The sequence below is a fragment of the Rhea pennata genome, chromosome 1, assembly GCF_028389875.1.
Source record: "Rhea pennata isolate bPtePen1 chromosome 1, bPtePen1.pri, whole genome shotgun sequence".
NCBI classification, from domain to species: Eukaryota; Metazoa; Chordata; class Aves; order Rheiformes; family Rheidae; genus Rhea; species Rhea pennata.
In genome coordinates this window covers 66,817,530-66,832,977 of record NC_084663.1, presented here as the reverse complement: position 1 = coordinate 66,832,977, position 15,448 = coordinate 66,817,530, and the positions used below count along the sequence as shown (strand labels likewise).

At 43.3% G+C, this 15,448-nt stretch overlaps 1 protein-coding gene across 1 annotated transcript in view; it reads right to left on the bottom strand.

Moving 5' to 3' along the window:
• The window catches only part of IQSEC3 (IQ motif and Sec7 domain ArfGEF 3), a 99,259-nt gene that overhangs the window by 39,462 nt on the left and 44,349 nt on the right, over positions 1-15,448 (bottom strand). Inside the window, exons 2-4 of the mRNA XM_062570137.1 lie at positions 12,575-12,618; positions 7,154-7,190; positions 725-772 (exon numbers count right to left, since the gene is read on the bottom strand). Coding sequence (XP_062426121.1) covers positions 725-772; positions 7,154-7,190; positions 12,575-12,618 — 129 coding nt within the window. The remainder of the gene's footprint in view (positions 1-724; positions 773-7,153; positions 7,191-12,574; positions 12,619-15,448) is intronic.

The window sequence follows — 15,448 nt, the reverse complement described above, 5'->3', positions numbered from 1 at the left end:
CATAGCAACTAGATTAGTTGTTATTACAAGTGGATTTCATCTGCTGTAGAAAACACATCTGTCTAATGTTTCAGATACCTCCTGCTACTTGCACACTGTTAACTCTTATATGCCTGTATGCCTGTATGTAGACAGGAAACAGGTTTTTTTAACAAAGATGGTAGCAAGAGACAATCTGGCTCAGGGCTTAAATGAAACACTACAGCTAATCTAGCATGAAGCATATTTCAAAACAGGGATATCAGAATTCTGGTTTAAATCTTAGTGTCTGTTTCCAAAAAGCACAATGTTAAGAAAGCTCTCACTGAGACTATTCGTCTGGGCACCAATACATATTTTTGTCAATGATGTTGAGCACAGGTTATTCAGACTTCCAGGATTTAGCTTCTATGTGCAGATTTATCAAGAAGACTTTGTATAAGGAGAAAAACGAGGGAAGGATATAGGGAGAGAAGGAAGAAACATGTTATTGTGGAGAGGTTTTTTTCAGACTTCCTTTTTTTTTCTCCCCTGCTGGTACTTTGGAAACCTAAAATACAAATCGGTGAGACCTGATTTCCATGCCCATCAGCCCATTTCTGCTAGCATCAGCTTCTTGTATCTGTACAGAGCTGTTGTGTCATCCTCTGTCCTGGGAGAGATTTGACTGTTTCTCAGTTCTCACACCACTGGGATGGCATACTGCCTAGCATCCTCCTTCCCACTTCCTTCCTATTGGAAACACGCATTTGCAGCTAGGCAAGTATCTTGCTTCCAACTACCAGCTATGGAGCTGGACCATGGTTATTTATAGGATCCTGACTGGAAGATGTGAATATTCCTATGCCGAATGGCTTGAGAAAGAGCATGCAATCCCATCCCCAAATGTTTCAAAGCAATTTCAAGCTAGATCCATAGGCAGGAGTACAGAACTTGGATGCTCCAGACATTACATTCCATTGCCCTCACAGTCAAATACTAGAATCAGTTCATTCTCTGAGCAGTAATTTTCAGAGCTCTTGAAGAGATGTTTACAGGATGGCTGAGTGACTAAATTGGGTTCTAAGGCCAGGAGAGCTACTCTTCTCAGAGACAAGAAGGTCTTCACAATAAACATTAGACCTATGAGAAATGAAAAATGAGCTTTCTCATTGACAATTCCATAGTTACATAGCTCCCATGTAGTACAAAATATGTATCTTTGCCCCTGTTCTCCTGCAACAAGAAAAAATAATGCAAATAAATAAGAATAATAACAGACTAACAAAAACAGTAATGACTCCTCTGGACTTGAGTAGAGGTGTAAGCAACCAGTCACTCAAGAAGAAGGGGCTCAGATACCCTGTTGGCAGGTGCACTGGTAATGCAAAGATCCAGCTAATTGGACAGGAGGAAGCTATGGGTGTGAGGTGTTATAAAAGCACTATGCAAGCTGAGCTCACTACCTCTTTGTGTCACTCCAGAAGACAGTGATGAAGGGTGGTGCCCTCTAACTGAGGCAATACATGGACTAGCTGTGAAGGATCACAATAATTTATGAATCTGTTTCACAGAGCCTCTTACAAGGATCAGTTGGTTATTGTCTATATGCTGTTCTAAAGTGCTGTAAGAAATTAGCATTACCACGTTCTGAGAGTCATATGAGACTTCAAAGCTTTACTGAGGTCAGAATAAAATCCCTTAGAAAGTACCAGTTGGAGAATTAGAAAAAGAGGTCACTAGCAAGAGCCAAGAATATGGAGTCCAGACTCCAAGTATGCAAGAACATGTCCTCCATCTGTCTTAAGACATTTCAGCATCCCCCGTCCTCTCTCTCTTTGCTCAAACAAAACAAAAATAAAAACAAAAAAGAAAGGAAGAAAAAAAAGCAGACTTAGCAGGGTCCACAGTGCCTTTTCAGTTTACTTCATTTTAGTGACAGTTTAGTGAGGATACTGATAACATACGGTGAATGGATTTATCAGAATTCAATGAAAAATGGCTGGGGCAGACTTGGTAGTATACTACAGGATCTTTCAAGGTCCAGAGATTTCTGACATGCTCGAGGTCTGAGCTCAAAAGAATAGTTACTGATTTGCTTTAAAGTTTGAGGTTTAGAGTGATTTGGAGGCATGACTCTCTGGGAGCATGCAGAAAATGATAGCAGGCAAAAATCCCTCTTGCCAGAGAAGCAGAGAATTTGGAACTTGATCTTGGCAAATCATGCCCTGACAACTGAGCTGCAGCTTTCCCAGACAGTTTCCCCCAACATGTGCAAAAATAGGAACAAGATTCTGATTTTGTCTACATTCACGTAACACCTTGCAAAGCAATGGCACCAAGCCATCTTTTCACACTAGTTTTACCCAAGGGGAATTAAGGATAATTAACCAAGCTCGCTACCCACCCCAGCATACATTACTTGTTTCATAAAAAAGGCTGGTGCATGCACCTGTACAATAGATTTGACAGTACAGTACAGTACAGTAAATATACTGAAAATCAATTCAATTTAACATCCTTTAAGAACAGACTGAACCAGGCAACATCTTTCAACATTGCTTAAAGTGGTCTTGGTGAGATGTGTATTAAGCAGATGGAGTATGCAATATAATAACAAGTGCATCAGGTGCCACAGGGTCCAACATGCCAAAGTCAGGGGCTCTACTTCAGAACCAGAGTTTAAATACAATCCCCACGAACTGCTTTAATTCCCACATCGCTACACCATTATTTCTCCTGCTACAGAACCATTCCATGAGAGCTAAGCTTTTCTGATGTATTCCAGGCCCTCATGGTGCAAAGATGATTGTCCAGATGTCAGTTTGGGCTGGCTGCCTGTCTGAGGAACAGGTTGACCTAGACTGACTTCAGTCGCTTGAGGACTAGGATCTCTACTTTTCCACAGAAAGAGACAGGCTCCTCTAGAGAATGACTTGGAATAGCAAAGGCAGCTCCCACTGAATGAGAAGTGGTATCTATGGTGCAAGGTTGGGAGTGTCAGGTGGTATGGTTTTCAGACAGATTTTTTTATAGTTCTTACGTCTGCCTGGATGATACCTCAGGATGACACTCAGGTCACCTCTCAGGCATATTCTTATCTCCTTCCTTCCTAGCCATGCCTTCTATTTGACCAGCTGTAGAAGCACAGGGCTTAGCCTAGGAAGCACAGCCCTTTTCTCAGCTGCCCACCGCACCTCAGCGCTGGATGCCCCAGGCTGTGGTTGGTGTGCTGTCTCTTTGGGTTAAACCAGGAGGAGGTCCCATAGCCTACCACTGCAAAGGGTGTTACATATGGCTGCATCAAAGAGTGCACCTGCACTTACCATCGAGGTGTTAGAAGGACTGAGTGTACAGGGAAGGGGCAGGAGGCCTCTGTTCTGCAGGGTTTAATTGCTTTTACTTTAACCCCAGACCCCTCTTGCCTTTGCAATGTTTGGTAAACACGACCTTTTAGAGGAGGAAAAAACAGATGGCATCCTGCATTAGTGTAACTGCCTGCTCAGCACCCCAGGAAAGAGAAACTTGGCTTCTCAGCAGCAGTCTTTCTGCCACTTCAACTCAGATCTCTTGGCTCCTGATCCCCGAGGCAGGTTTGAACATCACCGAATTCGCTGACAAAAGCCTGCCGGTGCAATCATGCAGAAGATAGAATTTCACTGCTAAAATGAGATGAATTCAGGGCTGGGAGGCAGCAAAGCCTCCACAATGGGAAGAAGCCTTGTATTTTCCCTCAGCCCTCTCCAACAGAACTCATGCTTTCCTATTCCGGCTACCTGTGAGCTGAGTCAGGGACACAGCTCTTGGAATTTACAGACCTAGGCAACGACTTCTGTGGTCTTCTCTCTCTCTCTTTTTTTTTTTTTTTTTTTTCCCCAGCATGCTGTGATAGACCCTGGGTTGGACTGCAGCTCTGGGCTCCTTCCTGAGGGAGCAGTGTAACTGATTGCTGAAGGCAGTGAGCGAGCCATGTCTCAGGAAGAACTTTATGTAACCAAAATACATTTTGTTTCTGGTCTCAGAAACATATTCCATCTCTTGTCATTGCAGCCAGGTAGACGACCATTGTTTATGTGACTCTTCTTTGTCTCCCCACTGCACTAACTTTCCATCTAGCCACTACAATAACAAGTCACTGTGTACAGCAGCAAGAAAAGGGCTTTAGGAAATGGATATTTCTGCAAAATGTTCCATTTTAGGGCACGTACTGGCAGGAAATGAGAAATCCCTCTCTGCCCACAGAGAGGGCTTTCTGCCTTCTGCTGCCATGTTTATCACATCCTCCATTCCACCCTTCTCAATAGCAGCATCCTTGTACTGCAGTTCACCTTTGGGACCTCATCCAGCAAGTGCAGCTGCAGACTCTGAATGGAGCCTGAGGGAATCAGGCACCCATAGCTAACTGAATCTTAGCTCCTGTTTATATCTCGATGCTCTTCTTCAAAAGGCTCTTTCCTCACAGAAGATAAAGCAGTCCCCAGCTTTCCTATGATCTTTGAACAAGCAGGGTGACGTCTCCAACACATTTTTCATCCTCTTTTTCTCAGCTAACCACCTGTTTGCAGAGCCCAATGAGAGTGGCCTCATAGCATTTGTACAGCATGCTTCTCTTCAACTGCTCTTCCTGGAGGAGCTGAAAGCCTAGCAGTGTCCCACACAGGGAAAGTGACTCTGAAACATAGCCACGATTTTCCAAAAGGAGTGCTTATTGCACTTGAACACAGAACCTGCCCCATGGGAATGGCTGGAAAATGGTCCTGCAGATAAACCTTCCCATGTGAACAGGCATGAGCAGGCATTGCAGAGCACAGAAAAGATAAAAGACCTTTTTATTGATATCTCATTGCAGGAAAATTTATAATAATAGGCTAGAGTCTCATTTCTATTACTGCCAATGTATGCTGGCACAAACAGGAATATTCTGGCCAAGGGACCTGCTCACTTACCCTTGTTTACATGTTCTTCTCTCCAATCTCTTATTTCTTTTATGTTACTCTTTAACTTCCTACTTTTTCTGTTCCCTTCTCTCCCATCACTCTCCTTCTCTCTATAGTATTTTTGATGGCCTTTTCCCTTACAGTAGCACTTCCTTCTTTCTTGGGCTGAAATCATCCACTTCTCACTTTCTCAATGACTCTTTTTCCACTTCTTTGCCAATTTCTCAGTACATACTTGCTCTGTCTCTCTGCCCTGGAAACTATGAACACGTGTGGACAGAGAGTCCATTGTGACCATCTGGTGAGTTCAACAGAATACATCTTACTGCAGAAAAAATCTGGAGTGGTCAAATTTGCGGGGAGGGGTCTGCAGATGATATTCACTGATGCAGTTCAGATGGTCCAATGACATCAGTAATGATCAGTGAATGGTGTCAGTTCCACTGAAGTCTGTCTGCTATTACCTTATCAACCTTCTGTGCCCATTTCCCAGTGCTAGATGTTGCCAGACATCTAGGATGTTAAGGATGTTCTCTAAAACCATAGACTAATTTTTACTTATAATTACATGTGCTTCCTTGCTTCCCCTAAATTTACATGCACAAAATACCTTTGAGACTCTAAACCTAAGCTCCTGCAAAATAATTAAAGCTGCTATTCCTGTCTATAGAAAACACCTTTAAAAGGAGAGGATCTACTCACCTCCAAGTTTAGAAATAGTTGAAATCCAGGTCCAGATGTTACTCCTGGCCCACATCTCTGTGTTAGACTCAAATTAAAGTTCTGACAACTCTGACTCTGGAGAATAGCTAGATGAACTTTTTTGATCCATCCCTGTCTCTTTGTAGCATCCCCACAACCTCCAATTGTAATATTCTGAACAAAGGATTATTAAATCTACAGGGAGGAAAGAATAAGAAGCAGATGAGCTGTTAAGATGCAGAAAAAAATCCTCTCTTCACGTCTGTGACCTCAATAAGGAAAAGAAATGAGAAAAGAAGCACAAACAGTATGTGCTAGCAAAGCAGAAATGTTGCTGAGACTTCTCCTGTGCCTTTTCCAAAACAGTGTTGTGGAGGACATTAGTGAGAATGAAAGAAGTCAGACTGGAGAGCTCTGTACATAAAGTCATTTGTTCTCAGTCTATACAAGCATAGACTGTGGGCATGGAGACTTCCTTTAAATTAGCATGACCAGTTGCTGTAACTCTGACATGGACAGTTCTCAATGAAGAATCACAGGAGAATTCAGCATTCATGGTCCACCTGTTCTTGGAGCTTGCACTTGATACTGCCAGCTGGGTGCCAATTAGTCAAAGCTGCTATGCTGTTTTGTGTGGTAGGTCATACATCTGATTTGATACAGGCTAGAATTATTATTGTGTTTCACACCTGGACCAAGAGCCATTGAGTACCTCTAAACTGAGAGGAACCAATGACCTCCAGGTTACAGACTCAATATCCTGACAACAATCCTAAGTTAGAAAGGCTAATTTCTCATTTCATGAATTGGACTCACGCTGCTTTCTGTCAGGCAGGGTCAACCTTCACAAGTTCAGACATAATGTTGGGTAGCTCGGTTGTCTTCAGTAATGCTGAAACAGTGATGGATACTGGTGGAAAAATCATCAATCCCTACCTGACTCAAAATTTTTTGTTAAAATGCTTTGGTGGTAGCTAAAAGAAGGATTAATTTGGAGAGTGAATCAGTTCCCATCAACCTCATGGGCTCCAGCCTTAGGGAGTATTGCATTAGCAAGTCAAAATCTTGAAGACCTTTCAGGAGGATCTGACTGGTGGAGGACCTAGGATGATCTAGGGGCAAGGTGAGAGCTGCACTGTGAGGAGAGGTGCTCCTGGGATACAGCAGTGGACAGCCAAAGAGGGACATGATGTTGTGACTGTGCAGTGGGTAATGTGGGTAATATCCATGGCTCTCTTGCCAGTGCCTTTCAGCATGACTTCACAGGGAACACAGCTAGTACATGTGCAATGGAAACAACTTGTTCAGGTAAAGACACACAAAGAGTCAGAGACAAAAGACCTCCAGAACTAAAGGAAATCAGATTTTTTTTAACAATGTGCTGTTTATGGTGTAGCATGCTCTCATCCAGCTCAGGGAGCTATGAAGAAAAATGTGTTTCTACTGACTGATGGTTTGATTTCAAAGAATTATCCAAAATCTGTCCACTCACTTTTCACCATCCCACATGCAGCAATGAGGTAACAAGCACAAAAGACCACTTCCAGCAAGGATACATAATTCCATCTGACTGATTTAATAAGTCAGAAGCAGGGCAAGAGGGAATTTCAACAGAAGAGCAGAGAAGGCTGGCTTAGAAATGTAACCAATGGGTAAGAGGATAAATTAGAAGTCTCTTTTCCAGTATTTGGTGCAGTAATGCCAGGCAGTAACCAGTCTGTGACAGTGACTAATCCAGAAGGTGCCTTAGAAACAAGTACACAGCTGTTTGAAGTCTAAACTATATTGAGTTACAATTTAATTGGCCTATAATCATGAAGTAAACACTTGCCAGTTGCATTGATCGTGTTTCAATCCGGATCTAAGAAGCATTCTACATACTGGAAAGTTAAACCTCATGAGGACATATTACGTATAAATATCATGAACAGAGCTTGCCTATCTTTTCCTTAAACCTTTCAAAATACAGTCTTTCTACTCAGTACATATCCAAGCCCTTCCAGGCAATGCTGTTTAGAACCCTGACCTCTCCTCTTCCTGGGAAGACTCTCTTTTGTGCTCAAAGCAGGTCAGGTCTCATTTGCACTTCTTCCAGATCGGAAGGACCTTCTTTCTCCCACAAACACAGTTGGAACATGCTCCCTTTCCAAACTGCTGTCTGGGATCTGATCCTGCCCCTTACACAAAGATAGCTAAATCTTATCCAGTCTCCTCCATGATGTGATCCCTCAGCCCTTGAGTGTTATCCCCATGCCCATCCCCAAAGCAGACCTGCCCCAAGCTTTTAATAATTTTTGTAGAACTTTTCCCAACGCTGGACTAGAGGTGATTTTTCTACCAATTTCTTATTCAGCACTGCAGGCAAGACAGAGGCAGGCTCCAAAAAGCCTATGAAAGGCAATTGAATGAATATACTGTTCCCTTAGATTATGACTCCATCATTTCCTCTCATTACTCTAATAGAAGCAAATCTTTTTCATCTCAATCCCATTACTTCACACAAAGGCAAATGGTATGTAATCCTGTTGGAGTTGGGTTACTGCTGGACACATTTTAAGGACATTGTTCTGGGATGCCAGTCTCCACTGTGTGAGACTGGGAGAAATGGAAAATGCAATTACTAGGCTATTCAAATTCCCAGAATGAAACCCTGCTGTTAACAGGCAGAAGCCAGCAAGAAAAAGAGCAGTTCCTATATGAAATTACAAGGTTTGGCTAAATCAGAGTCTAATCAGTACCTCAATGAAAGAGCAGGGTTAGTTCCTACTACCACCATCATGGAGCCTCCTCATTCCCCTCAACCTGATCTTTGGCATCCCTGGTGGGGATGGTCATGCAGTAAGCCTCCCCTTGTGCCAGGTGCTGTACAGGTCCAATGCGGAAAATGATGCACTGTAGTTTGAGATGGGGAAACCCTAAGCAGAGCCCAATGACAGGAATTTGCCTATTGCTGCCATCACCTTGCACTGTACTTTGGCTCTGGACTTTTTAGGTGAAGACTCTGGGAACAGATATGTCTATATGTCTCCTAATGTTCATGCCCTGTGGCACCAGTCTTGCTGATCCCTAGCACAACCCCAGTGGGGCAGCCAGGTGGGCAATTTGCATTGCTAAATTTATGACACTCTAATCCCTCAGGAATTCACATGGTAGAGGAGAGAAGGGAGACAGAAGACAGGGCGTTAGCTCTGTTTGTTGCAGTCACTGAAGCAAGTGAGAATGAGATGAGTGGAAATTATCGCAACTGCTTCACTGAATTGGCTTCTATTTAATGGTTAGACACTGATACGCACCTAATCAATACCCACTGACCTGAAGCCTTTTCAGCTGGATAGGCAACAAAGAAAGGAGCCAGAAATCTTTCAGAATAGATGTAGGGGGATGTAGGGGACATAGATAGAGTAGGGGAGGCCACACAAGGACAATGTACAGTGACCACTGCAAAACACAAGCAGAGACAAATTTTGCCCCAGACTGAGCCTTGTTACCAGACTCCCACTGTTATACTCTGTGTGTCTTTGTTCTTCTGTCCCACACTAGAGGTACATGGCTGCTCTTACTAGTCTTCCCATGCACCACTGTTCTGACTTCCTCGTGTTGCATACTCCTCTTTACCTTCACCTTCCTTGCTGCCCATGTTTCCTCTGTCGCCAAAGGTGAGTCTTTTTTTTCCCCCCTCACACAAATTGAGGCTGGATTTCTGGGGAGCAGAATTATTGTTCCAGGTCACACAAGGAGGTGATGTGGGCTGACATAAAGTTCCTGGCAGAGAAGGAGCCATCAGCCAATTGCCACTGGAGTCTCAAAGTCCCTTGAAGAGATGAGAGTCACTTCCTTGTTTATGCTCTTTATTAGTCCCTATTCTCTTTAATCGGCTTAGACTGATGAGCCGAGGCAGTGGTAGGGATCAGCCAGGCTGTTTAATTAAAGGATTGCAGCTCAGCCCTGCAGTTTGGGGGTTTGTGTAAATTAGCTGCAAGTACATTATTTAATCTGCTGCACAGAGAGGAGTTGGGGTATTAATGAAGCAAACTCTAATTAAAACTAGACGGCTGACAGTTATTAGCGGCATCAGTTCTGACAGGATTTATCTCATTTAGGGAAATGCCTGATCATGGAGGGGGAAAAGAAAGAATAAACCCAAGCTAGTTTATCAAATTCACTACAGCACTGCTTGTAACTAGCTGGCCTCTCAGCAGGACTCAGGAGAGCTGCACAAGGACCCCCTATGTTCCCGGCTGCTCCACCAGGAGCCCTGATGAGCTTGTTTAGTGTTTAGTCATGTGCCCGGCTCACCCAGAAGCTAATTGCCTATTCAGGATGTCTGACCCACGTACTTCAGTCCTGGTTGACTTAGCTTTTGTACTGCACTGGTTCAACGGGGACCCTAATAAGGATTTGAGTGGGATGGCAGGCTCCATAATGATCTGATGAACTTCTCCCAGCAGCATATCAAGACATTCCAGAGCAGCACAGCTATCAGGTATGGATTTCAGCCCCATGGTGACCCTGTTGTTTTCCCTCTCTGTTATTCTGCTTGCCCTCCTCATTGCACTGGATATGCCACTTCAGGAACAAAAGGATGCCCACTATTGGCTGCAGAACTTGGAACAGAGTGGAAAGTGCTTTCTGGTCAGCATAAAGCTGATCAGTGAGATTAATAGTCCTTGTATAGGACTTGTAGGCATTGTATAGGAAGTAAGGATTCTCTTCTCATCTGAGACACATTTAAAGACTGCTCTGTTTCAAAAAGCAAGTTTATGTACCTGTTTCTAGCCTTCAGATAGCCAGCATGGCTTCAACCATCTCTGTCTCTTCACAGAATATTGGGTCTCACAGAGACAGATTTAGAACTGCTATTTGGAGAGGGGTAGGGGAGATTGGAAATGAAGAGGTAAAGAGAAAGTCTTGGAAAGAAAGTATGGAAAGCAGGTGGCCTGCATGGTGGGATAAACTACAAAAGACAGGCTAGGTAACATTAAACTGACAGGCAGAGATCAGTATGGATGGTCGTTAATTGGAAACCCAGATGCAACATGCTGTAAGGGTCATTCATCTCCACTTCTGACTTTCCTGACTCGGGCTCATCTTTGGAAAAAACTTGCCAAGTTGTTAAATTTTTGGAATGAGTGACTGCTTTCCCCTCTGTTTACCTGCCAAATCCCAGATGATGAACTTGGCCATTCCCACTAAAAGGAGTACAGGCACACTCAGGTTTGAGGGATGGGCAGGGCCTTTTGGAGTCACTGTGCTAAAATGAAGGCCGGTAGCATGAGGGTGATACATACTATCCTACACTTTAAGACATACTGTGAATGATTGAATCTTTTAGGATGAGAAAATGCTGGAAGGTAAGGGAAGGAAACTCTCAGAAATAAAATGGAGGCTGGGACAAGAATGGGGCAGGGCCAAGGATCAGAGTGCAGAGATTGAAGGCTATGGCTAAACAGAGCTTCGGTGAAGACTAAACAGAGCACATGAATTTACACTCTCTCTCTCTAGAAATGCAAGGGAAAGGCCATTGTCCCTACTGCAGAAACCTCTGCTGCCTCCTCCTCTTCCTGACAGCATCTTCCCATCCACCACTAAGATGCAGTCATGGACACTCTATAGGGCCATCACACAAACCATAGCAATTCTTCAGAGCCTTCAGCACTGACACCCCACAGAGTTAACCCTTCCATCTTCATACACAAATAGGCAGGAAGGGTCTTGCTCCATTCCTGTCTTCAAGTGCAGCTGAATTCCACTTCTGAACACGCACACATACGCGCGCACGCACACATATCTATTCTTTTCACAGATGTCCAGCACTCACACTTTTCCTTTTCCTTGCAGGGACATCAGAAACCAGAAACTGTTCAAGTGAGCAGAACAAACAAGAGAAAAAGCATTTCAAAAATGGTCTATCCTCATTATTGCAATTCAGCTGCTTGATCCTGTTCAGAGCCCTCCCCAGTAACTCAAGCTTCTTATATTGATGGCAAAGTTGAGATGTAAAAGTCTAGAAGTGTGATGAGGGAAATCTTTACAAAGGTACCTGTTTGCTGCTGACAGCAGTATGATAAGGCATGAGAAAAAGGAGCAGAGGTATAAGTGGCAGTAAGTGAGAAGGAGATGGCAAGAATGGGAAAGAGCGAGATAAGGCAGAACACAGGAGCTGTATCCAGTACGTGTAACTCAGGTATTTCTGAGGCTCCTTAGACCCCCTGTCTTTGGCATTGATGTCATTTACTGATGAGGGGGAGCTCTGTCTGTTGCTGATGTGCCCAAGCTGGAATGCATTGGATGCACATTAGTAACAGTTAATAGTACCAGTCTGTAATTGCCCTTCAGTGTTAAGCTCAGATCAGTTGTGTGTTATGTTAAAGTGTCCCCCCAATACACATGCATAGGCTGCCCCACCCCTATTAGTTTCTGAGAGGTCACTTTGGCCTGGGTGTCTGTAGAACAGAGAGAGGAAATGGATATTGTGTGCACACTGATGTGAAAGAAGAACCTTGAGCTTCTTTGGTGATTTTTGCTGTAGCTTAAAGGTTACGGGCATCACTATAACATGGAGTAAGTAATTTGAAGAAGAAGAGTAAAGTATGTACATATCGGTCTCAAAGTGATACGGAAGAGTAAGAAAAGGTACAAGTGTGGATGTGAGTTGGAAGCAGATGTTTGAAAAGAGGCTGAAAGGATGTGTTCAGAGTCTCAGGAGTGTGTGTGAGTGGATGCCAATGGGGGGTTGTGAGCAATAACACTGAAGGGGTAACATCTCTGCAAGAGAAAAGGGAGGGACAGCAATACTGGGGATATGGGACACAAAGGAGAATGGAGGAAGACAGAGGAATATAATGCATGAGTTTTGTTTGGGGTAGGAAGATCAGTAGCGGGTGATGAGAGAACAGGAGAAGATGGGAAATAAAAAGCCTTGCTGGCAGCAGTTTCCCACCTTGGTGAGGAGTCTGGAGAGGAAGGCTTCTGCTCTGCATCAGCTGCTGGGCAACAGAACTGGTGTAAAACAGTTTCATTCCTGTAAGAAAAAAACAAACAGTAGCAGATTAGTGTTCAGCTCACTCAGCAGAAAACTCAGGGGAGGCTGCACTTTCCAAGACTGTTACAAGGGGACAGTGGCTCTCCAGTGATGCCGAAAGAGAAATCTGATTACTACATGAATGCTTTGCAGTCTGAGATGGTGGGAAACAGGAAAGAAGGGAGCTTGCAATGTTCTCTCCCTCCCTCACCTGCCCCATCACCCATACCAAGCTATAGAGAACAAGGCAAAGGAGAGAAATGAAAAGTTTTCTCTCGTCAGCATCTGCCTCGTGACCCCATACCTCTTACAAAAAACAGTTTTGCCTGTCTCTAACTTTTATAGAGTTTGTGACAGTAACATCTACTTATATATGATCTCCTATACACTATAATGCAAAGAAGTTGATTTCTTTTTGTCATGACAATGGCTGAATAAATTTCACTGACTTTTTCCTGAAGAAAGAGCAGAAATGACCTCTGTATATCAGCACTGGGTATTATCAGAAGTATTAGTGAAAAACTAAGAGGAAAGCACAAGTGGAGGTGCTGAGGTGAAGAAGAAAACAGAATAAATGATCACAGCAAAAAAAGGCAAAAACATATGAAGTAACAAACTTCAGGTAAACAACTGACAAAAAGGTGTTTTCTAGACGTGAAAGGTGAAAGAATTCATCCAGAAGAAGAAAGCCAGCGCTGAGCTTTCCAAAACTTCTCACTAATCTTGAGTGACTGACTCTTGGGGGCCTTGCTTAGAAACATTTGCAAGGAGCCTGGTGATCAGGGAGGTTGTACATTTATCATACTACTGGTGCTCAGTTAGAACTGCTCTGCACTTCTGGAAATGAGATATTTTAAAATTCTTCTATGTGAGCCCTCACGGTGTTAGAGGCAGCACAAATCAATGGCCAATTTTGAACACATTCACTTTTGTCAATGAAAAGGAATAACTAAAAAGAGACACAGGGGCAGGGAAAAAATAGGGGAATGGAAAAGAAAATAGAAAAGAGGAAAAAAAACAAGGGAGAAAAAGTAAGTTGAATCCTCAGATGGCACAAATCACCCTGTCTTCAGATCAGTAGAAGAGTACTTAGAGCTCTGTTCTCAGTGCTACTGCTGAGACCCAGGTCTCAAATGAGGTCATCTCCTCTTAAAAATATTTTGTAGCTTCTAACCAAGTGATAGCAGCAAAGCTGTGTCTCTTGGCTTAGCATAGGGTCTCAGATTCTTCCAAACGCCTTGCCATACTTTCTATCACTCTGAAAATGTGAAGCTTATCCCCTTTTTCCTTCTCAAAATCTAACAGACATGGTCACAGAGCTATTTAAATTACAAACAACAATGGTCCTGTTCCTGGCCACCTTCTTTCAGCCTTCCCTGCTAGCTTAACTTAACAAACTGCTTAGTGTTTCTGCTTCCTGTGCTACCAACATATTCTCAAAATGAACCTTTGCTTAGAAGCAACAGTATTAGCAGGAGCAAGAGAGAAAGGGATAAAAGAAAGCACTAGCTTTAACTCACTGACCTCTGCCCATATCCTTTGTTCCTGCTCATGACATGCAATTTACTGGAAAAGAGGGGGCACGTTTGTGCAAATTCTTCTCCTGGTCTTCCATTTTGGTAACTACCCAGCTCACACCCCTTCTCTCCTGCCAGCCTCATTATTGCTTGTTCTCACTATGCTGTTTGTAATTTAAGCTTATTTGATAGCAAGTACCTGTCAGTCTGGTGTGTCCATAATTTACCTGTTCTGTCTTCTTACTAAAGCAAGTGGTAGGATCACATTTGAGCCTACATTCCAGGAGGCTCACACAAATACTCAAGCTCCTACATCTTGTCATTCTGCTTCCAGACAGAATCCATCAAGGGTTTTCTGACAAAATTTTGTTTTCGCAGAAAACGCTGATTCATCAGACTGAAACTGTGTGGCAAAAACATCTTGGTGTTGACAAACTTTCTTCAATTCCAAGTTTTATCTGAATTTCCTGCCAGGCTACTGGAAGGCCAGGCTTCCAGACCCCAAATCTCTAGTGCAGCCATACCATAAAACAATGCCTTGATAGGGACTATAGGATTTTCAGTCTCTCCATTCACCCAAGATTTTGTTCTGCCCAACACTTGAAGAAGCAGTTCTATGTGCTGGCTAGATCAAGAGGTGTGGAGCACCTGTGCCAAGGCTGTGGCTCTGCAAGGCTGCCCTGGAGTATCAGAAATTGCCAGCTGCAGTATGGAAATGCAGAAGGCTCTCAGTTTCTCCAGTTACAGCCAATGTTTTTTCTGAGGCACATATCTTGTTTCAGTAGAATTATATGCTAGCATTTTCTACTGAAGGCCTTTCAGAATTCTTTGTCCCCAAGAACTTCTGGAAAAAGAAGGACCTAGTTCCAGATAAGAATCTTCCAAAAAATGGAACCTCCAAATTTCAGCTAGTTCTAATCTCAATACTTCCCCACACGAACTCCACTGTTCTTTAGCCTTTTTCTAATATTAAATGCACCAGTCACATAAGAATGCTAATTACACTTGAAAAGAATAGAGTCAAAAAAACAAGAAAGGGCCACATAGAAAAAAAGAGGAGTACAAGAACAGATAAAAAAAATAAGAAATGGAAGCCTGCATATGTATGAAAAGGCTCGTGCCTCTTGAACCTCTGAAAGCCCAAGATCTCTAGAACAGTTGTGTACCCTACATACCACTACCAGATGTTGATCATGTCCACAGGCAGAAATTTGCCTCCAGAATTTTTGGGAACCTCGAGTCCAGCGCCATGATTCCCAGTGAGAAGTCACCAAAGAGATGGTAGGGAGCACGCACTGCCTGATGGAGGGAAG